The sequence below is a fragment of the Tachyglossus aculeatus genome, chromosome 11 (assembly GCF_015852505.1).
Source record: "Tachyglossus aculeatus isolate mTacAcu1 chromosome 11, mTacAcu1.pri, whole genome shotgun sequence".
NCBI classification, from domain to species: domain Eukaryota; kingdom Metazoa; phylum Chordata; class Mammalia; order Monotremata; family Tachyglossidae; genus Tachyglossus; species Tachyglossus aculeatus.
The window spans coordinates 7,349,825-7,371,910 of record NC_052076.1 but is presented as its reverse complement, the minus strand read 5'-3'; the positions used below and the strand labels follow the sequence as shown (position 1 = coordinate 7,371,910).

Sequence of the window (22,086 nt, the reverse complement as noted above, 5' to 3'; positions counted from 1 at the left end):
ACTGTTCAAAACCGCAGTTTAATCAAGACTCGGTCTGCAGCAAATGTGGAGAAACAGCATGGAGAGCGATAATTGCAGGAAAAGAGAACCTCCATTTCCTCTAAAGCGGATTTAGAGAGACAGTCTGAGAAAGGCAGACGAGTGCAGAGAGCAGGAATTGAACTCTAGGCTTAGCAGATATACGTGCCGACAACGGGGAGACACACAATGCACTAGTAAAATTTTATATTTGACCGTGTGAGACTTCTAACCAGTAAGAGTTTGCCCCAGTTTGGGCCATGGCGTGTGAACGCGTTTGTTGCTCTCAGTGTAAAAGGGGGTTTTTCATACTTTCTGATTTTTGAATTAGGTCTTTATTTCTAACCCACTGAATGGTTCTGCAGTATCAACTTTAACAGTCTCCTTCACACCAGCAGATCACTTGATCAGGATCTTCACTGCAAGCCCCGGGTGTCCTGTATTTCTGATTTCTGAGGTACAACTATGCTTCTTCAATATTCACCGTTTCTGAGAGAGAAACTGAGATGATTTCAAACCCCTGGGTTTACGGCTGAGTGAGGGGATACTGTTTCCTGATACCCTGCCCTGGGGAAGTGTCCTGGGAGGTTTCTCAAATCAACCCAGGGTCACTATTTTTAGCTCGCCTCCTTCCCCGAGTCCAAGACTGCAACAGAGAAGAGGTGTCTGATTCCCCGGCTCCAGTTTTCAGCCATCGATCGGATCAGGAGATAAGGGGTCCTGTTCAGGCCTCGTACCAGGATCGGGAAACAGGATCCAGCGGTCCACTGTTGCCCTGCAACTCAGGACCCTGCGAGGAGGTGGCTGAAAATAGAAGCGATATACGACTCCAATACGAGCACAGATATGTACGTCCGCAGGGATGTGTTTTATATAATGCTAACGTATGATAGCCTATGTAGGATATTAGCCCCATTTTACAGAAACAAGAGAACCACCAGCCATCAATTATTTTGATAACTTTTCCTAATCCCGTTATAAAACAACCTGAGACTCTTCAACTCCTATGCTAAAAATTAACCCCTTGTTCTGAAACCTATTCAGGAAGAGGGATTAGTCTATAAATTCCAACTGGAATAGACGAGAAGCGGATTAGAAACTAAAGCATCATTGTTTTGTGATAGCTACTAAAATCCTGATGAAAAGTAAACTAAAGGTGCTGGGTATTAAATACCAGGTTTGTGGATGCTTTTTTTTTCCTTTGCCTTCAGGTTTACAGGTGCTGCAGTTGACAGATCTTATCGGGGTGTTGGAGTATGGACGAGAAGACGGATGCAGGACCCTCCACTTCGTGAGCACGCAGAAATTGCCCCACACTGGGCCATTTCAAACAACTGGTATTCATTGAGCACTTAATGTGTGTGGAGCACTGTACTAAACGCTTGGGAAAGTACAATGCGATGGAGTTCGTAGGCTTGATCCCTGCCCACAAGGAGTTTTCGGTCATCTGTTACTCCAAGTGGCTGGTGTCACCTGAATTTCTCTCTCTCGGTGTCACAAAACCTCTACTCAAAGGGTCGCCTAATGTCTTAAGTCCTGTTCGCCAGGCTGTTCTGTCTTCTGCTACTGTTCTCCAACCATCCAGGGTAGTTCCCTGTAATTTAAAGTTATGCTTTTATTCTATCTTTAAAACACATATTCTGTCCTCCTTGGTTAAAGTTTCCCCATATCAGCTCTGCACAGTAGGTGTCTGGGTATCTGCTGTCCTCCTTCTCGTGTAACCCTTCTGGCATTTGGAAAGACTGGATGCGGGTGAAAAGCCTAGCAATCTAGGCTTGACGACAGATCTTGATATGTAGGAGGTAGTTGATGCATCTGGTAAATAATAATGATAATAATTGTGGTATTTGTTAAGCTCTCACTGCGTGCCAGGCGCTGTATTAAGCACTGGGGTAGGTACGTGGTAATTGAGGTGGACACCGTCCCTGGACCACATCGGATTCACAGTCAGATGAGGTAACTGAGGCACAGAGAAGTGAAGTGACTTGTCCAAGGTCAAACGGCAGACAAGTGGCAGAGTGGGATTTAGAACCCAGGCCCTTCTGACTCTAAGGCCCGTGCTCTATTCATTAGGCCACGCTGCAAGTCCATAGAACGGTGCTTGGCACATAGTAAGCGCTTAAAAAAACCATGATAATAACAAGTGCAAGAATGTTCCCTGATTTCTTAACAATGATGTAGCCAAAAAGCATAGTGAAAGCATGCATTTTTCCAAAACTGTGTGCATTTGATACAAAATATCATATTATATTGTATTATATACTTAAGGAACAATGCAGTCCAGGAGGCCTTCCCAGACTGAGCCCTCTCTTTCCTCTCCCCCCCACCCTACCTCCTTCCCCTCCCCACAGCACCTGGTGTTTGTACAGATTTATTCTATTTATTTTACTTGTACATATTTACTATTCTATTTATTTTATTTTGTTAATATGTTTTGTTTTGTCTGTCTCCCCATTCTAGACTGTGAGCCCACTGCTGGGTAGGGACTGTCTCTATATGTTACCAACTTGTACTTCCCAAGCGCTTAGTACAGTGCTCTGCACACAGTAAGCGCTCAATACATACGATTGATGATGATGATGATGATGATGCAGGTTCTTGGTTCTTTCACCTCCTCGATCCTGCTGTTTTATCCAAAGGATTTTGTGTGGCCGTTTTGTACCTCAACTAAAGAATGAAAATGGATATGGAAAGGAGGCAAAACACATCAATGAAGGTTTGAAAACCGTCTTAGTAGAAAGATTTGGTGGTAGAGGTTCAGACAATTGATTAAAATGGAATTTGGGATGTCTCTGCAGCAGTCATGGTCTCACTGAATCACCCTCTCCATTAGCATAGGTAATTGAGACCTGGAAAAATGGATCAGGAATTGTACATTTAATAATTCAAATTTCAACTTTATGTCGATTTTGTTAAACTTGATGACAAAATGTCATTCCTGTTGGACAACAGATTTAAATTTAAAATTCAAATTTCAACTTCAGGTATATTTGGTTAAACTCGATGACAAAACGTCATTCCTGTTAGATAACGGATTTAAATTTAAAATTTTGGAACTTTTCCATGTAGCTACCTTTTCAGTTTAAAACAGGTGCGTGAGGTGGTTATATTGGAACAGTGCTCGGCACATAGTAAGTGCTTAACAAATACCATCATTATCATTATTATACTGGATATCCTGTTTCCCAATTACACCATATTTCTCAGGTTACAACTTTACCCAAAGGGAAATTCTTCCCCTCAGATCTCCTGCTGGGGAATTCTAAATAAATGCATCGTAGTGTAGCATCTTTCAACTTTTTGCTTCTCATTAATTAGGGATCTCCGCCTTTCACTTCTGTTGTAACAACTCAAGTGTGTGTCCAGCTGAAATTAGGTTGTGCTGCTTCTTTGTAATCATGAGTCATGCTCAACTGAAGGGAAGGAGCCAGAAAAGGGGCACAACTGTTTTCATGGACCAGGTGTACAAGACATTCCCACTCACGGATGCGGTCTCACCATCAGCAGCATCATCTTGGAACCAGGGAGCTTATCTATTCTGCTTTCCCAAGTGCTTAGTACCGTTCATCGTACCGAGGTGCTCAATAAATACCACCACCACAACCGCCCACTACTCCTCCTCCTCAAATCCAGCTTCAGAAGTTACAAAGGTAAGTAGCTACCTCAGAGGGCAAAGACAGAGGGGGTGGGGGCTTAGTGTAACTTGGGTAGTAATGCGGGAACAATATTAAAGAGACTTGGTCCCGGAGGCCTGGCGGAAATAAAAATTAAAGGACCTGGAAGGAGATCATCAGTTACCTCATCTGTAAAACGGGGATTAAGACCGTGAACCCTATATGGTACAGGAACTTAGTCCAACCCAATTATCTTGTATGTTCCCCAGCACTTAGAACAGTTCTTAGCACATAGTAAATGCTTAACAAATACCATTATTATTATTATATTATTGATTGGCCGAGAATTCGAACACTGGAACACTGGAGTCCAGTCTCCCCAACACCCACCTGAATGGCAATTAGATTTTATTTATTTATTCTACTTGTACATATCCATTCTATTTACTTTATTTTGTTAGTATGTTTGGTTTTGTTCTCTGTCCCCCTCTTTTAGACTGTGAGCCCACTGTTGGGTAGGGACTGTCTCTATATGTTGCCAATTTGTACTTCCCAAGCGCTTAGTACAGTGCTCTGCACATAGTAAGCGCTCAATAAATACGATTGATGATGATGATGATGATGGCTTTGGAATGATGAGAGCAGAGCAACGATCCTCTAGGCGAAACACTGGGTTTGGCAGTTTCAGTGGACATCTATATGGTATCCTATTGCAAAGTGATGTGCAAAATCTTCATGCGTGCAGGCAGTGAAGCGTGATGACATTATACGGAACAGGTGAGGATGGTGAACTTTTTTTCTGTTTGGTGGCCAAACATCTGAAACCAGCCCTACTACCACTACCTAAATGTATAGTGAGACATATCTGTAACACCGATAGTATCAATCAATCAATTGTATTTATTGAGCTCTTACTGTACGGACAACACTACAAAGTGTTGGGCGAATATAATGTGCCCGAGTTGCTAAGCGGCTTCCCTCCCCACAGTGAGCTTACAGTCTAGAGGGGGAGTCAGATGTTAATATAAAAAATAAATTTATATTAAACCATGCAGGGATTAATTCAAATTGGCCTTCAATTACATTCTCCCCCTCTTAGACTGTGAGCCCACTGTTGGGTAGGGACTGTCTCTATATGTTGCCAATTTGTACTTCCCAAGCGCTTAGTACAGTGCTCTGCACATAGTAAGCGCTCAATAAATACGATTGATGATGATGATTTTCACAGTACAATCTTAGAAAGAGGGAGTGCATTTGTGGGTTAGAGGACTGAAGTCTGGAGTTCTCATTTCTCTTCCTAAACTGCAATTTTGACTTATTTAGTCAATCGGTTGTATTTATTGAGCTCTTACTATGTGCAGGACACTGTACTGAACGCCTGTGGGAGAATACAACACAACAATTTAACAGGCACATTCCCTGCCCACAATGAACTTAAAGTCTAGTGGGGGAGGCCAAAATTCATATAAATAAATTACAGATATTTATATAAGTGCTGTGGGGCTTGGGCAGAGACAGGGGAGGGTCAGAGAATAAAGGGAGCAAGTCACAGCAACGCAGAAGGGAATGAGGGAAAAGGAAATGAGGGCTTAGTCGGGGAAGGCCTTTTGGAGATGTGATGTCAATAAGCCTTTGAAGGTGGGGAGTATAATTGTCTGTCAGATATGAAGAGGGGGGCATTCCAGGCCAGAAGCAGGACGTGGGCGAGAGGTCAGCGGCGAGGGAGATGAGATGGAGGGATGGTGAATATGTTGGCATCAGAGGAGCTAAGTGCAAGGGCTGGGTGGTAGTAGAAGAGTACTGAGGTGAGGCAGGAGGGGCCAAGGTGATCGAGTGCTTTAAAGTCAATTGTAATGAGTTTCTGTTTGATGCAAAGGTGAACAGGAAACCACTGGAGGTTCTTGAGGAGTGGGGAAACATGGACTGACCATTTTTGTTGAAAAATGATCCAGGCAGCACTTTCATATGTATAAATAAATAAAATTACAGTTAGATGTTTATCTGTAATTTTATTTGTATTGCTGTCTTTTCTCCCCTCCTTTAGACTGTAGGCTTGCCGTGGGCAGGGAATGTGACTGTTTGTTGTTGTTGTAGTGTACTCTCCCAAGGGCTTAGTACAGTGCTCTGCACACAGTAAGTGCTCAGTAAATGTGATTGATTGAATGAATTAATGGGAGGTCAGGGAGAGGACAGAGTTTGGGTGGGGAGGTAAGGACTGTGTTTTGGACATGTTTGAGTTGTTGGCAGTATATCCAAGCAGAGATGTCTTAAAGGCAGGAGGAAATGCTAGACTGCAGAGAGGGAGAGTGATCAGGGCGATTGATTGATTGGGGATGTAGATTTGGTAATCATCCACGTAGAAGTGGTAGTTGAAGTGATGGGAATTGAATTGGATAGCATTTTACCCACACGGACCAGTTTTTTAAAAAAATTGATGTTGCCAACTTGTACTTCCCAAGCGCTTAGTACAGTGCTGTGCACACAGTAAGCGCTCAATAAATACGATTGATGATGATGATGATGGGAGTGAGTAGAAGGGCACCCAGAAGTGAGGAGTAGCGTGGCCCTGGGAGTCAGAAGTACCTGGTTCTAATCCCAGCTCTGCCACTTGTCTGCTCTGTGACCTTGGGCAAGCACTTACCTTCTCTGTGCCTCAATTACCCCATCTGTAAAATGGGTATTAAGACTGTGAGCCTCATGTGGGTCATAGATTGTGCCCAACCTGATTGCTATGTATCTACCCCAGCGCTTGGAACAGTGCCTGGTAAATAGTAAGCCCTTAACAAATACCATTTTTTTAAAAGTGACCCTTTGAGGGGCACCCAATCCCACATTTAGGGATTGGGAGGCAGAGGAGGAGTTGCTGAAAAGAGACTGAGAATGAGCAGCCAGAGAGATAGGAGGAGAACCAGGGCAGGACATTGTCAGCGAAGCTGAGGTTGGATGTTTTCAGGAGAAGGGGGTTGTCAACGGCGTCGTCCAAGGCAGCTGAGGGGTCGAGGAGGAGTAGGATGGAGTAGAGGCAGTTGGATTTAACCCATGACAGATCACTTAACCTCCGTCTCAGTAGCCTGTCATCTGCTTCCATCGGGAAAATGTTTGTCACATGTTTTAAACGAGCCTCGTTTCACAGACTCAAAATGGAGGTAGGCTCCAGACTGGAAAGCAAAGTAAAATAGGAGTCACTGTAGAAAGAAATAAGGTCAGACTTGAAAATGTTAGCATGTGTTTTCGCTTTTGATATTCAGGATAAAGTCTCTGATGCCATCTAGTGTTTTTAGGATTTCTCTGTTCTGGGAAAAACAATTCATATACTGCAGATCATCAGTTACGATAACACTCACGACATTGTTCTTTAATTAGTACATTCGAGGGGTGATGCTTTATAGCTTCAGTGTTGATGATTTGATTATGTCCAACACACACACACACACACACACACACACACACACACACACACACACACACTGTGGGTGGAATTGGTTAGCATTTTCCCCACACGGACCAGCTTTTTAAAAAAATTCTCAAAGTTAATTTTATTATCGATAAAATGGCAACATAAGGGAAGTATGCCTTTTAAAAAAAGCGAGTCAATAGTAGGAGCCGTGTGATCTCGCTGATGAAAAGTGAAGGCTCTGCAGAGGATGACTATGAGGAGGAGCTGACGGGATTCTTTTTTTTTTGTTGCTTCCTCTTGAAACAGAATGGTATTTATACAAAGTTGTGAAAACTGTGTATAAATGGGTTATTGCTGCCCATAACACAGAGAGGCATCATGGCGTAGTAGTAAGAGCCTGGGGCTGACTGTCAGAAATCCTGGGTTCTCATTCAGACTCTGCCACTTGTCTGGTATGTGACCTTGGGTAAGTCGCTGCACTCTGTTGTGCCTCAGTTTCCTTATCTGTAAAATGGGGAGCCAACACCTGTTTGCCATCCTATTTAGACTGTGAGCCCCATGTGGGACAAAGACTGTGTCTAATCTGATTACCTTGTATCGACCTCAGCACTTAGAATTGTGTTTGATATAGTAAGCACTTTACAAATACCCTAATAAATGCAAAAATATCACAGCACTTAGTACAGTGTTTTGCACATGGTAAGCACTTAAGTACCACAGAAAGACGAGGAAAAAAACAGAAAAAAAGTTGGCACCTTCTAATCTGGAACCATGTGGCCCAAACTAAAGAATAAAACTTTAAAATCTCCTTAACCATTCATTCAATCCTATTTATTGAGCACTTTCTGTGTGCTGAGCACCATACTAAGCGCTTGGGAAGTACAAGTCGGCAACATGGACGGTCCCTACCCAACAACGGGCTCACAGTCTAGAAGGACTACATTTAAGATATAATGTTTTCTAGCTGGCATTGGGCAGATGGTACAAAAGTGTGGTTCTGTCTCATCGCGTTCTTGCACTACCAGCACATTTTCAAACACTCGTTTCCAAGATTTTCATTTTCTGTGATAAAGATTTACCCACTTCAGGAAATAGTCTTGTAAATTAACTTTTCCTTATGAGGTGGAACTTTTTTAATTCAGGGAGATATTTGGTATTCGCCTCAAACACAGAAAGCCGCGATTAACTTCTCTGTGGGAGATGGGCAGAGCCGAGCTTTCTTGGTCGGTTGGTTTCTTGTTGGCCTCCTTCGAGACTGTGAGCCCACTGTTGGGTAGGGACCGTCTCTATATGTTGCCAACTTGTCCTTCCCAAGCGCTTAGTACAGTGCTCTGCACACAGTAAGCGCTCAATAAATATGATTGATTGATTGATTGATGCCAATCTGGGACACTCAGCCCTGCCAGGACTGAGTTTTCACTCTGCGTTCTTCTGACAATGCATATCTGCCTAGGTACAGAGTGACACAATGCCAAAAGAAAAACATTTGGGCTTCCTGCGTGGCAGAGCACTTCAGGGAGATACTCCAAAGTGAGTTTCCCATATTGCCAAGTTTTTCCGCAAGGCAGTACCCACATTCGAAGTGAATGGGGTGTATTTGTAGAAGCCAGCTAACCGCCCAAGCCAGTGAAGATGGATGATCAGCTAGTGAATGAACTTCAAATGCTCATCTGTCTAAATCTTCAGTCTAGCGATCATCAGAAGGCAAAACAAGAATTTAAAAGACTGAATCCGATAGGCCTCCTGACCCGATTACCTTGTATCTACCTCCGCCTGGCACATAGTAAGTGCTTAACTAATACCATAAAAAAAAGACATCCACTGAACATCGATTCTGCTGGCCTTCGCTGCTACACAGATGATATCTACCTATGATTCATTTTATCTATTTTGATAATAATAATAATGGCATTTATTAAGCGCTTACTATGTGCAAAGCACTGTCTAAGTGCTGGGGAGGTTACAAGGTGATCAGGTTGTCCCACAGAGGGCTCATAGGCTTAATCCCCATCTTACAGATGAGGTAACTGAGGCCCAGAGAAGTTGTGACTTGCCCAAAGTCACCCAGCTGACAATTGAGAAGCAGCGTAATGCAGTGGAAAGAGCACGGGCTTTGGAGTCAGAGGTCATGGGTTCAAATCCTGGCTTTGCCTATTGTCCGCTGTGTGAGTCTGGGCAAGTCACTTAACTTCTCTGGGCCTCAGTTACCTCATCTGTAAAATGGGGATTAAGACTGTGAGCCCCCCGTGGGGCAACCTGATCACCTTGTAACCTCCCCAGCGCTTAGAACAGTGTTTTGCCAAAGTAGGCACTTAATAAAAGCCATTATTATTATTATTATTATTATTATTAATTGGCAGAGTTGGATTTGAACCCATGACCTCTGACTCCAAAGCCCGTGCTCTTGCCACTGAGCCACTGCTGATGGTGTTGATGCCTGTCTACTTATTTTCATTCATTCATTCAATCGTATTTATTGAGCATTTACTGTGTGCAGAGCACTGGACTAAGCACTTGGGAAGTACAAGTTGGCAACATAGAGAGACGTTCCCTACCCAACGGTGGGCTCACAGTCTAGATGGGGATACAGACGACAAAACAAAACATATTAACCAAATAAAATAGATAGAATAAATATGTACAAGTAAAATAGAGCAATAAATATGTACAAACATATATACAGGTGCTGTGGGAGGTCGGGTGGAATAGTAATAATAACATTCATTCATTCAATCATATTTATTGAGCACTTACTGTGTGCAGAGCACTGTACTGCTTGGGAAGTACAAGTTGGCAACATAGAGAGGCAGTCCCTACCCAACAGCGGGCTCACAGTCTATAAAGGGGAGACAGACAACAAAACATATTAACAAAATAAAATAAATAGAATAAATATGTACAAGTAAAATAAATAGAGTAATAAATATGTACAAACATATATACAGTTGCTGTGGGAGGTTGGGTGGAATAGTAATAATAATGATATTCATTCATTCAGTCGTATTTATTGAGCAGATACTGTGTGCAGAGCACTGTACTAAGCGCTTGGGAAGTCCAAATTGGCAACATATAGAGACGGTTCCTACCCAACAGCGGCCTCACAGTCTATAAGGGGGAGAAAGACAACAAAACATATAAACAAAATAAATAGAATAAATATGTACAAATAAAACAAATTGAATAGAGTAATAAATACATACAAACATATATTTATATATACGGGGCAAGTCACTTCTCTGTGCCTCAGTTCCCTCGTCTGTAAAATGGGGATTAAGACTGAGCCCCCTGTGGGACAGCCTGATCACCTTGTAACCTCCCCAGCGCTTAGAACAGGGCTTTGCACATAGTAAGCGCTTAATATGTATGTATGTTCGTACGTATTTATTACTCTATTTTATTTGTATATATTCTATTTTAATATGTTTTGTTGTCTGTCTCCCCCTTGTAGACTGTGAGCCCACTGTTGGGTAGGGACCGTCTCTAGATGTTGCCAACTTGGACTTCCCAAGCGCTTAGTACAGTGCTCTGCACACAGTAAGCGCTCAATAAATACGATTGAATGAATGAATAAATACCGTCATTCTTATTATTATTATTGAGCCCTGCGGGCCGCCGTGGCGGACTCCAATTCCCAGCATGCCGCGCGGGCGGAAGGGCGCAGGCGCAGTGCGGTCCGCCCGGCGGGCCGAGAATGGCTCCGGCCCGCTAAGGGACCTCCGCAGCGCTTAGAACAGTGCTTATAGCACATAGTAAGCGCTTGATAAATACTATCATCATTATTATGAGCCCTGCGGGCCGCCGTGGCGGACTCCAATCCCCAGCATGCCGCGCGGGCGGGCGGAAGGGCGCAAGCGCAGTGTGGTCCGGCCCGCTGAGGAACCTCCCCGGCGCTTAGAACATCAATCATCATCAATCGTATTTGAGTGCTTACTATGTGCAGAGCACTGTACTAAGCGCTTGGGAAGTACAAATTGGCAACATATAGAGACAGTCCCTACCCAACAGTGGGCTCACAGTCTAAAAGAGGGAGACAGAGAACAAAACCAAACATACTAACAAAATAAAGTAAATAGAATGGATATGTACAAATAAAATAAATAAATAATTATTACTGAGTCCTGCGGGCCGCCGTGGCGGACTCCAATCCCCAGCATGCCGCGCGCGCGGGCGGAAGGGCGCAGGCGCAGTGCGGTCCGGCCCGCTGAGGAACCTCCCCAGCGCTTAGAACAGTGCTTTGCACATAGTAAGCGCTTAATAAATACTACCATCATTATTATTATTATTGAGCCCTGCGGGCCGCCGTGGCGGACTCCAATCCCCAGCATGCCGCGCGCGCGGGCGGAAGGGCGCAGGCGCAGTGCGGTCCGGCCCGCTGAGGAACCTCCCCAGCGCTTAGAACAGTGCTTCTAAGAACAATAATAATAATGTTGGTATTTGTTAAGCGCTTACTATGTGCAAAGCACTGTTCTAAGCGCTGGGGTACATGCAAGGTAATCAGGTTGTCCCACGAGGGGGTCACAGTCTTCATCCCCATTTTCCAGATGAGGGAACTGAGGCCCAGAGAAGTGAAGTGACTTGCCCAACGTCACACAGCTGACAAGTGGCGGAGTTGGGATTTGAACCCATGACCTCCGACTCCAAAGCCCGTGCTCTTTCCACTGAGCCACGCTGCTTCCCAACTACCATCATTATGATTATTATTATTACTGAGCCCTTTGGGCCGCCGTGGCGGACTCCAATCCCCAGCATGCCGCGGGCGGGCGGAAGGGCGCATGCGCAGGGCGGTCCGGCCCGCTGAGGAACCTCCCCACCGCTTAGAACAGTGCTTTGCACGTAGTAAGCGCTTAATAACTACCATCATCATTATGATTATTATTTTTAGACTGTGAGCCCACTCTTTTATCATCATCATCATCAATCGTATTTATTGAGCGCTTACTATGTGCAGAGCACTGTACTAAGCGCTTGGGAAGAACAAGTTGGCAACACATCATCATCATCATCAATCGTATTTATTGAGCGATTACTATGTGCGGAGCACTGTACTAAGCGCTTGGGAAGTGCAAATTGGCAACACATCATCATCATCATCATCAATCGTATTTATTGAGCGATTACTATGTGCGGAGCACTGTACTAAGCGCTTGGGAAGTGCAAATTGGCAACACATAGAGACAGTCCCTACCCAACAGTGGGCTCACAGTCTGAAAGGGGGAGACAGAGAACGAAACCAAACATACCAACAAAATAAAATAAAATTTTGATTTTAGACTGTGAGCACACTGTCGGGTAGGGACTGTCTCTATATGTTGCCAATTTGTACTTCCGAAGCGCTTAGTACAGTGCTCTGCACATAGTAAGCACTCAATAAATACGATTGATTGATTGATTGACTGATGTCCTCCCCCGGGCCTGGAATGCCCTCCCTCTGCCCATCCGCCAAGCTCGCTCTCTTCCTCCCTTCAAGGCCCTGCTGAGAGCTCACCTCCTCCAGGAGGCCTTCCCACACTGAGCCCCTTCCTTCCTCTCCCCCTCGTCCCCCTTTCCATCCCCCCCATCTTACCTCCTTCCCTTCCCCACAGCACCTGTATATATGTATATATGTTTGTACATATTTCTTACTCTATTTATTTATTTTACTTGTACATATCTATCCTACTTATTTTATTTCATTAGTATGTTTGGTTTTGTTCTCCGTCTCCCCCTTTTAGACTGTGAGCCTACTGTTGGGTAGGGACCGTCTCTATATGTTGCCAATTTGTACTTCCCAAGCGCTTAGTACAGTGCTCTGCACATAGTAAGTGCTCAATAAATACGATTGATGATGATGATGTCCCCCTCGTCCCCCTCTCCATCCCTCCATCTTACCTCCTTCCCTTCCCCACAGTACCTGTATATATGTACATATGCTTGTACATATTTATTACTCTATTTATTTATTTATTTATTTTACTTGTACATATCCTATTTATTTTATTTCGTTAGTATGTTTGGTTTTGTTCTCTGTCTCCCCCTTTTAGACTGTGAGCCCACTGTTGGGTAGGGACTGTCTCTATCTGTTGCCAATTTGTACTTCCCAAGCGCTTAGTACAGTGCTCTGCACACAGTAAGCGCTCAATAAATACGATTGATGATGATGATGTCCCCCTCGTCCCCCTCTTCATCCCCCATCTTACCTCCTTCCCTTCCCCACAGCACCTGTATATATGTATATATGTTTGTACATGTTACTCTATTGATTTATTTATTTTACTTGTACATATCTATCCTATTCATTTTATTTCGTTAGTATGTTTGGTTTTGTTCTCTGTCTTCCCCTTTTAGACTGTGAGCCCACTGTTGGGTAGGGACCGTCTCTATCTGTTGCCAATTTGTACTTCCCAAGCGCTTAGCCCAGTGCTCCGCACACAGTAAGCGCTCAATAAATACGATTGATGATGATGATGTTGCCAATTTGGACTTCCCAAGCGCTTAGTACAGTGCTCCACACACAGTAAGCGCTCAATAAATACGATTGATGATGATGATGATGATGATTACTCTATTTATTTATTTATTTTACTTGTACATATCTATTATAAAATACTTATTTTATTTTGTTAGTATGTTTGGTTTTGTCTCCCCCTTTTAGACTGTGAGCCCACTGTTGGGTAGGGGCTGTCTCTGTTGCCAATCTGTACTGCCCAAGCGCTTAGTACAGTGCTCCGCACACAGTAAGCGCTCAATAAATACGATTGATGATGATGATGTTGCCAACTTGTACTTCCCAAGCGCTTAGTCCAGTGCTCCGCACACAGTAAGCGCTCAATAAACACGATTGATGATGATGATGTTGCCAACTTGTACTTCCCAAGCGCTTAGTCCAGTGCTCCGCACACAGTAAGCGCTCAATAAACACGATTGAGGATGATGATGTTGCCAGTTTGTACTTCCCAAGCGCTTAGTCCAGTGCTCCGCACACAGGAAGCGCTCAATAAATACGATTGAGGATGATGATGTTGCCAATTTGTACTTCCCAAGCGCTTAGTCCAGTGCTCCGCACATAGTAAGCGCTCAATAAATACGATTGATGATGATGTTGCCAATTTGGACTTCCCAAGCGCTTAGTACAGTGCTCCGCACATAGGAAGCGCTCAATAAATACGATTGATGATGATGTTGCCAATTTGGACTTCCCAAGCGCTTAGTACAGTGCTCTGCACATAGGAAGCGCTCAATAAATACGACTGATGGTGATGATGTTGCCAATTTGTACTTCCCAAGCGCTTAGTCCAGTGCTCCGCACACAGTAAGCGCTCAGTAAATACGATTGAGGATGATGATGTTGCCAGTTTGCACTTCCCAAGCGCTTAGTCCAGTGCTCCGCCCACAGGAAGCGCTCAGTAAATACGACTGATGCTGATTTTTACTGAGCCCTTTGGGCCGCCGTGGCGGACTCCAATCCCCAGCATGCCTCGCGCTCGCGCCTGCGCCAGGGGGCCGCCGCGCAGGCGCAGTGCGGGGGGCCCGCGAACGTCCCCGTCCCGCCGAGGCCCGTGGCCTGAGGCGGAGCCGAGCGCCATGCCGGCCGGGCCCGAGCAGCCGCCTCAGCAGCCCGCCGCTGAGGAGGACCGGGAGGACGACGACGACGACGACGACGACGACGAGGAGGAGGACGAGGAAGAAGGGGAGGAGGAGGAAGAGGAGGAGGAGGAGGACGGGGGCGGAGGGGCCGCCCTCACGACGACGCCGCCGCCGCCCCCGCCCCCTCAGACGCGGCAGCGGTTCGACGAGCTGTGCGGCCGCCTCAACATGGACGGGGCGGCGCGGGCCGAGGCCTGGGACAGCTACCGCGCCATGAGCCAGAGCTACACCCTCGAGGTCATTAGCGTTATCGTTATTATTATTATTATCATTAATCCACCAATCAATCCTATTTACTGAGCGCTTACCGTGTGCGGAGCACTGGACTAAGCGCTTGGGAAGTCCAAGTTGGCAACAGACAGAGACAGCCCCTACCCAACAGTGGGCTCACAGTCTAACAGGGGGAGACGAAACCAAACATACTGACAAAATAAAATCAGTAGAATAGATGTGTGCAAGTGAAATAAATAAATAGGGTAATCATCATCATTATCAATCGTATTTATTGAGCGCTTACTGTGTGCGGAGCACTGGACTAAGCGCTTGGGAAGTCCAGATTGGCAACATATAAAGACAGCCCCTAGCCAACAGTGGGCTCACAGTCTAACCGGGGGAGACAAAACCAAACAAACTCAATAAAATAAGTAGAATGGATGTGTACAAGTAAAATAAATAAATAAATAGAGTCATCATCATCATCAATCGTATTTATTGAGCGCTTCTTGTGTGCGGAGCACCGGACTAAGCGCTTGGGAAGTCCAGATTGGCAACAGACAGAGACAGCCCCTACGTAACAGTGGGCTCACAGTCTAACAGGGGGAGACAAAACCAAACAGACTAACAAAATAAAATAAGTAGAATAGATGTGTACAAGTAAAATAAATAAATAGAGTCATCATCATCATCATCATCATTATCAGTCGTTTTTATTGAGCGCTTACTGTGTGCGGAGCACTGGACTAAGCGCTTGGGAAGTACAAACTGGCAACATCATCAATCGTATTTATTGAACGCTTACTGTGTGCGGAGCACTGTACTAAGCGCTTGGGAAGTCCAGATTGGCAACATATAGAGACAGTCACTACCCAACAGTGGGCTCACAGTCTAACAGGGGGAGACAAAACCAAACAGACTGACAAAATAAAATAAGTAGAATAGATGTGTACAAGTAAAATAAATAAATAAATAGAGTAATCATCATCATCATAATCGTATTTATTGAGCGCTTCCTGTGTGCGGAGCACCGGACTAAGCGCTTGGGAAGTCCAGATTGGCAACAGATAGAGACAGCCCCTACCCAACAGTGGGCTCACAGTCTAACAGGGGGAGACAAAACCAAACAGACTAACAAAATAAAATAAGTAGAATAGATGTGTGCAAGTAAAATAAATAAATAGAGTAATCATCATCATCATCATCAATCGTATTTATTGAGCGCTTCCTGTGTGCGGAGCACTGGACTAAGCGCTTGGGAAGTCCAGATTGGCAACAGATAGAGACAGCCCCTACCCAACAGTGGACTCACAGTCTAACGGGGAGACAAAACCAAACAGACTAACAAAATAAAATAAGTAGAATAGATGTGTACAAGTAAAATAAATAGAGTCATCATCATCATCAACCGTATTTATTGAGCGCTTACTGTGTGCAGAGCACTGTACTAAGCGCTTGGGAAGTCCAGATTGGCAACAGACAGAGACAGCCCCTACCCAACAGTGGGCTCACAGTCTATCAGGGGGAGACAAAACCAAACAGACTAACAAAATAAAATAAGTAGAATGGATGTGTACAAGTAAAATAAATAAATAAATAGAGTCATTATCATCAATCGTATTTATTGAGCGCTTCCTGTGTGCGGAGCACCGGACTAAGCGCTTGGGAAGTCCAGATTGGCAACAGATAGAGACAGCCCCTACTCAACAGTGGGCTCACAGTCTAACAGGGGGAGACAAAACCAAACATACTAACAAAATAAAGTAAGTAGAATAGATGTGTACAAGTAAAATAAGTAGAGTAATCATCATTATCAATCGTATTTATTGAGCGCTTCCTGTGTGCGGAGCACTGGACTGAGCGCTTGGTAAGTACAAACTGGCAACATCATCATCATCATCAATCGTATTGAGCGCTTACCGTGTGCGGAGCACTGGACTAAACACTTGGGAAGTACAGATTGGCAACATAGACAGTTCTGCCAGAGAAGCAGTGTGGCTCAGTGGAAATCATTCAATCAATCAATCATATTTATCGAGCGCTTACTATGTGCGGAGCACTGGACTAAGCGCTTGGGGAGTACAAATTGGCAACAGAGACAGTCCCTACCCAACATTGGGTTCACAGTCTAAAAGGGGGAGACAGAGGAAAAAAAAAACAAAAACCGAACATACTAACAAAATAAAATAAATGGAATAGATATGTACAAGTAAAATAAATAAATAAATAGAGTAATAAATACGTACAAACATATACATATAAGAGCCCGGGCTTTGGAGTCCGACGTCATGGCTTCAAATCCCGGCTCTGCCAACTGTCGGCCGTATCGTTGTCGTTATTATTATTATCATTAATTCATCAATCAATCGTGTTTACTGAGCGCTTACCGTGTGCAGAGCACTGTACTAAGCGCCAGAGAAGCAGCGTGGCTCCGTGGAAAGAGCCCGGGCTTTGGAGTCAGAGGTCATGGCTTCAAATCCCGGCTCTGCCAACTCTCGGCCTTGTCGTTATCGTTATTATTATTATCATCATTAATCCATCAATCAGTCGTGTTTACTGAGCGCTTACCGTGTGCAGAGCACTGTACTAAGCGCCAGAGAAGCAGCGTGGCTCAGTGGAAAGAGCCTGGGCTTTGGAGTCAGAGGTCATGGCTTCAAATCCCGGCTCTGCCAACTGTCTGCCGTATCGTTGTCGTTATTATTGTTATCATTAATCCATCAATCAATCGTGTTTATTGAGCGCTTACCGTGTGCAGAGCACTGTACTAAGCGCCAGAGAAGCAGGGTGGCTCAGTGGAAAGAGCCCGGGCTTTGAAGTCAGAGGTCATGGCTTCAAATCCCGGCTCTGCCAACTGTCGGCCGTGTGACTTTGGGCAAGTCCCTTCACTTCTCTGGGCCTCAGTTCCCTCCCACAGCACCTGTATATGTTTGTGCATATTTATTACTCTATTATTTTATCTGTGCATATCCTATTTATTTTATTTTGTTAAAATGTCTTGTTTTGTTGTCCGTCTCCCCCTTCTAGACTGTGAGCCCGCTGTTGGGTAGGGACCATTTGTACATATTTATTACTCTATTTATTTTACTTGTACATATCTCTTCTATTTATTTTATTTTGTTAGTATGTTTGGTTTTGTTCTCTGTCTCCCCCTTTTAGACTGTAAGCCCACTGTTGGGTAGGGACTGTCTCTATATGTTGCCAATTTGTACTTCCCAAGCGCTTAGTACAGTGCTCTGCACATAGTAAGCGCTCAATAAATACGATTGATGATGATGATGATGACCGTCTCTCTGTGTTGTTGCCAACTTGGACTTCCCAAACGCTTAGTACAGTGCTCTGCACACAGTAAGCGCTCAATAAATACGATTGAATGAATGACCTCCCACAGCACCTGTATATGTGCTTGTACATGTTTATTACTCTATTTACTTGTACATATTTACTATATTTATTTTATTTCGTTAATATGTCTTTTTTTGTTGTCCGTCTCGCCCTTCTGGACTGTGAGCCCACTGTTGGGTAGGGACCGTCTCTCTATGTTGCCAACTTGGACTTCCCAAGCGCTTAGTACAGTGCTCTGCACACAGTAAGCACTCAATAAATACGATTGAAATACGCAGAACACTGCGCTTAGTTGGAAAGTACATCTCATTCATTCAGTCATTGATTGAGCGCTTACTGTGTGCAGAGCACTGTGCTTAGTTGGAAAGTGCAATTCATTCAGTCGTAGTGATTGAGCGCTTACTGTGTGCAGGGCACTGTGCTTAATTGGAAAGTACAATTCATTCAGTCGTAGTGATTGAGTGCTTACTGTGTGCAGAGCACTGCGCTTAGTCGGAAAGTACAGTTCATTCAATTGTATTGGTTTAGCACATTGTGCGCAGAGCACTGCGCTTAGTTGGAAAGTACATATCATTCATTCAGTCGTATTGATTGAGCGCTTACTGTGTGCAGATCACTGCGCTTAGTTGGAAAGTGCAGTTCATTCATTCAGTCATATTGGTTGAGCGCTTATTGTGCGGAGAGCACAGCGCTTAGTTGGAAAGTACATCTCATTCATTCAGTCGTATTGATTGAGCGCTTACTGCGTGCAGAGCACTGTGCTTAGTTGGAAAGTACAAATCATTCAATCGTATAGATTGAGCACTTACTGTGTGCAGAGCACTGCGCTTAATTGGAAAGTACAGTTCATTCAGTCGTAGTAATTGAGCGCTTACTGTGTGCAGAGCACTTTGCTTAATTGGGAAGTACAATTCATTCATTCAGTCGTAGTGATTGAGCGCTTACGGTGTGCAGGGCACTGTGCTTAGTTGGAAAGGACATTTAGTTGTATTGATTGAGCGCTTACTGTGTGCAGAGCACTGCGCTTAGTTGGAAAGTACAATTCATTCAGTCGTAGTGATTGAGCGCTTACTGTGTGCAGTGGACTAAGCGCTTGGGAGGTACAAGTCGGCAACATCGAGAGACAGTCCCTACCTGACAACGGGCTCACAGTCTAGAAGGGAGGGGGAGGCAGACATCAATAATAACAATAATAGTAATCATTCATTCTTCCAATCATATTGATTGAGCGCTTACTGCGGGCAGAGCACAGCGCTTAGTTGGAAAGTACAGTTCGGTAACAGAGACCACCCCTCCCCGACAACGGGCTCACAGTCTAGAAGGGGGGGAGGCAGACGTCAATAATAATAATAATAATAATAATAATAATAATAATAATAATTCATTCATTCAGTTGTATTGATTGAGCGCTTACTGCATGCAGAGCACTGCGCTTAGTTGGAAAGAACAATTCGGTAACAGAGATCAACCCTACCCAGCAACAGGCTCACAGTCTAGAAGTGGAGGAGGCAGATGTTGATAATAATAATAATCATCATCATCATCATCATCATCACCATCATTCATTCCTTCAGTCGTATTGATTGAATGCTTACTGTGTGGAGAGCACAGCGCTTAGTTGGGAAGTACAATTCGGTAATAGAGAAAGACCATCCCTACCCAACAACAGGCTCACAGTCTAGAAGTCGGAGGGGGTGGGGAGACATTAATAATAATAATAATAATCATTCATTCTTTCAATCATATTGATTGAGTGCTTACTGTGTGCAGCACAACGCTTAGTTGGAAGGTACAATTCGGTAACAGAGACTACCCCTCCCCAACGGGCTCACAGTCTAGAAGTGGGGGAGACAGACATCAATAATAATAATAATAATCATTCATTCTTTCAGTCATATTGATTGAGCTCCGCCACTCGTCAGCTGTGTGACTTTAGGCAAGTCACTTGACATCTCTGTGCCTCAGTTACCTCACCCGTCAAATGGGGATGAAGACCGCGAGCCTGTGGGACAGCCTGATTACCTTGTATTCACCCCAGCGCTTAGAACAGTGCTTGGCACATAGTAAGCACTTTACATGCCAATGTTATTATTATTATTGTTATTACAATTAGGCAACAGAGACAACCCCTACCCAACAGTGGGCTCGCAGTCTAGAAGGGGGAAGCGTCTATAATAATGATGGCATTTATTGAAAGCTTACTGTGCGCAGAGCGCTGCGCTAAGCGCTTGGAAAGTGCAGTTCAGTAAGAGACAATCCCCACCTACTCTGGGTTCTAATCCCGGCTCCATCACTCGTCTGCTGGGTGAACTTGGGCAAGTCACTTCTCTAGGCCTCAGTTCCCTCAGCTGGAAAATGGGGATGGAGACTGTGAGCCCCATGTGGGACAGGGACTGGGTCCAACCCGATTTGCTTGTAATAATAATAATACTAATAATGGCGGTATTTGGTAGCCACTTGCTACATGCCAGGCACTGTTCTAAGCGCTGGGGGAGATACAAGATAATCAGGTTGGCCCACGAGGGGCTCACAGTCTTAATCCCCATTTTACAGATGAGGTAACTGAGGCACAGAGAAGTTAAGTGACTTGTCACCACAGAGGTGACAAGTGGAGGAGGCGGGATTAGAACCCACGACCTCCGATTCCCAAGCCCGGGCTCTTTCCACTAAACCAGGCTGCTTCTCTTATCCACCGCTTCCAGTGCTTAGGACAATGCTTGGCACACAGTAGGCACCTAACAAATACCATCAGTAATAATAATGATAGTACTTGTTAAGCGCTTACTATGTCCCCCCTTCTAGACTGTGAGCCCGCTGTTGGGTAGGGACTGTCTCTATGTGTTGCCGACTTGTACTTCCCAAGCGCTTAGTACAGTGCTCTGCACACAGTAAGCGCTCAATAAATACGATTGATTGATTGATTGATTGATTGCCAAACACTGTTCTAAGTGCTGGGTGAGATACAGGGTTATCACGTTGTCCCAGGTGGGGCTCACAGTCTTAATCCCCATTTTCTAGATGAGGTAACTGAGGCCCAGAGAAGTGAAGTGACTTGCCCAAAGTCACACAGCTAACAAGTGGCGGAGCCGGGTTTAGAACCCACGGATTAGAAATCAATAATACTGTTATTTTTATTCCCTTTCCACTAGAAATGGCCCTGAGGTCAGGACGGGGCATCAGATCCAAACTTTCAGAATATTCCCTTTCTATTGACCCGCTTTGCGTTTCCGTCTGTCGTCCGAACTGAATAATAATAATAGTTATGGTGTTCGTTAGGCACTTACTATGTGCTAGGCAATGTACTAAGCGCTGGGGTGGATACTAAAGTAAATTAGATAGCCCCTCGGCCCCTCACCCCAGCACTTAGGTTACATAGATTCATTCATTCAGTTGTATTTATTGAGCGCTTACTGCGTGCAGAGCACTGTACTAAGCACACAGATCTCCTTGTGGGCAGGGATCGTGGCTACCAACTCTGTCATGTTGAAATCTCCCAAGCGCTTAGTGCAGTGCTGTGCACACAGTAAACCCTCAGTAAGTACGATTGATTTCTCGATCTGTAATTTATTTTATCTTCTGCCTCCCCCGGCCAGGTTGTAAACTCCTTGTGGGCAGCGGATTGTATCTACTAAATGTCTTGTTCTCTCCCAGGTGCTTAGTACAGTATTCTGCACAGAGTTAAGCACTCAGTAAAAAGCTATCAATGGATTAGTCAGTTGTCAACAAGAGTATATTTTGCCGAACCACTGTTCTAGACATGGTTTAAGTTTCAAGGCATGGACACTGCCCCAAGGAATTTGCTTCCCAAGTGAAACCTGCTGCCAAATACGACAGTGTCAGCCTAAGAGATAGGAACAAGATACGTGAATCCAGCTAACT

The 22,086-nt window shown here is 44.5% G+C and overlaps 1 protein-coding gene across 2 annotated transcripts in view; it reads left to right on the top strand.

Annotated features, from left to right (window-relative positions):
• The first annotated feature begins 14,547 nt into the window (after positions 1 to 14,547).
• Positions 14,548 to 22,086, top strand: part of RBL2 (RB transcriptional corepressor like 2) — a 44,728-nt gene continuing 37,189 nt past the window's right edge. For both annotated transcript variants that reach the window (XM_038753773.1, XM_038753772.1), the window contains exon 1: positions 14,548 to 14,889. In XM_038753773.1, coding sequence (XP_038609701.1) covers positions 14,590 to 14,889 — 300 coding nt within the window. In that variant the 5' untranslated portion in view covers positions 14,548 to 14,589. The remainder of the gene's footprint in view (positions 14,890 to 22,086) is intronic.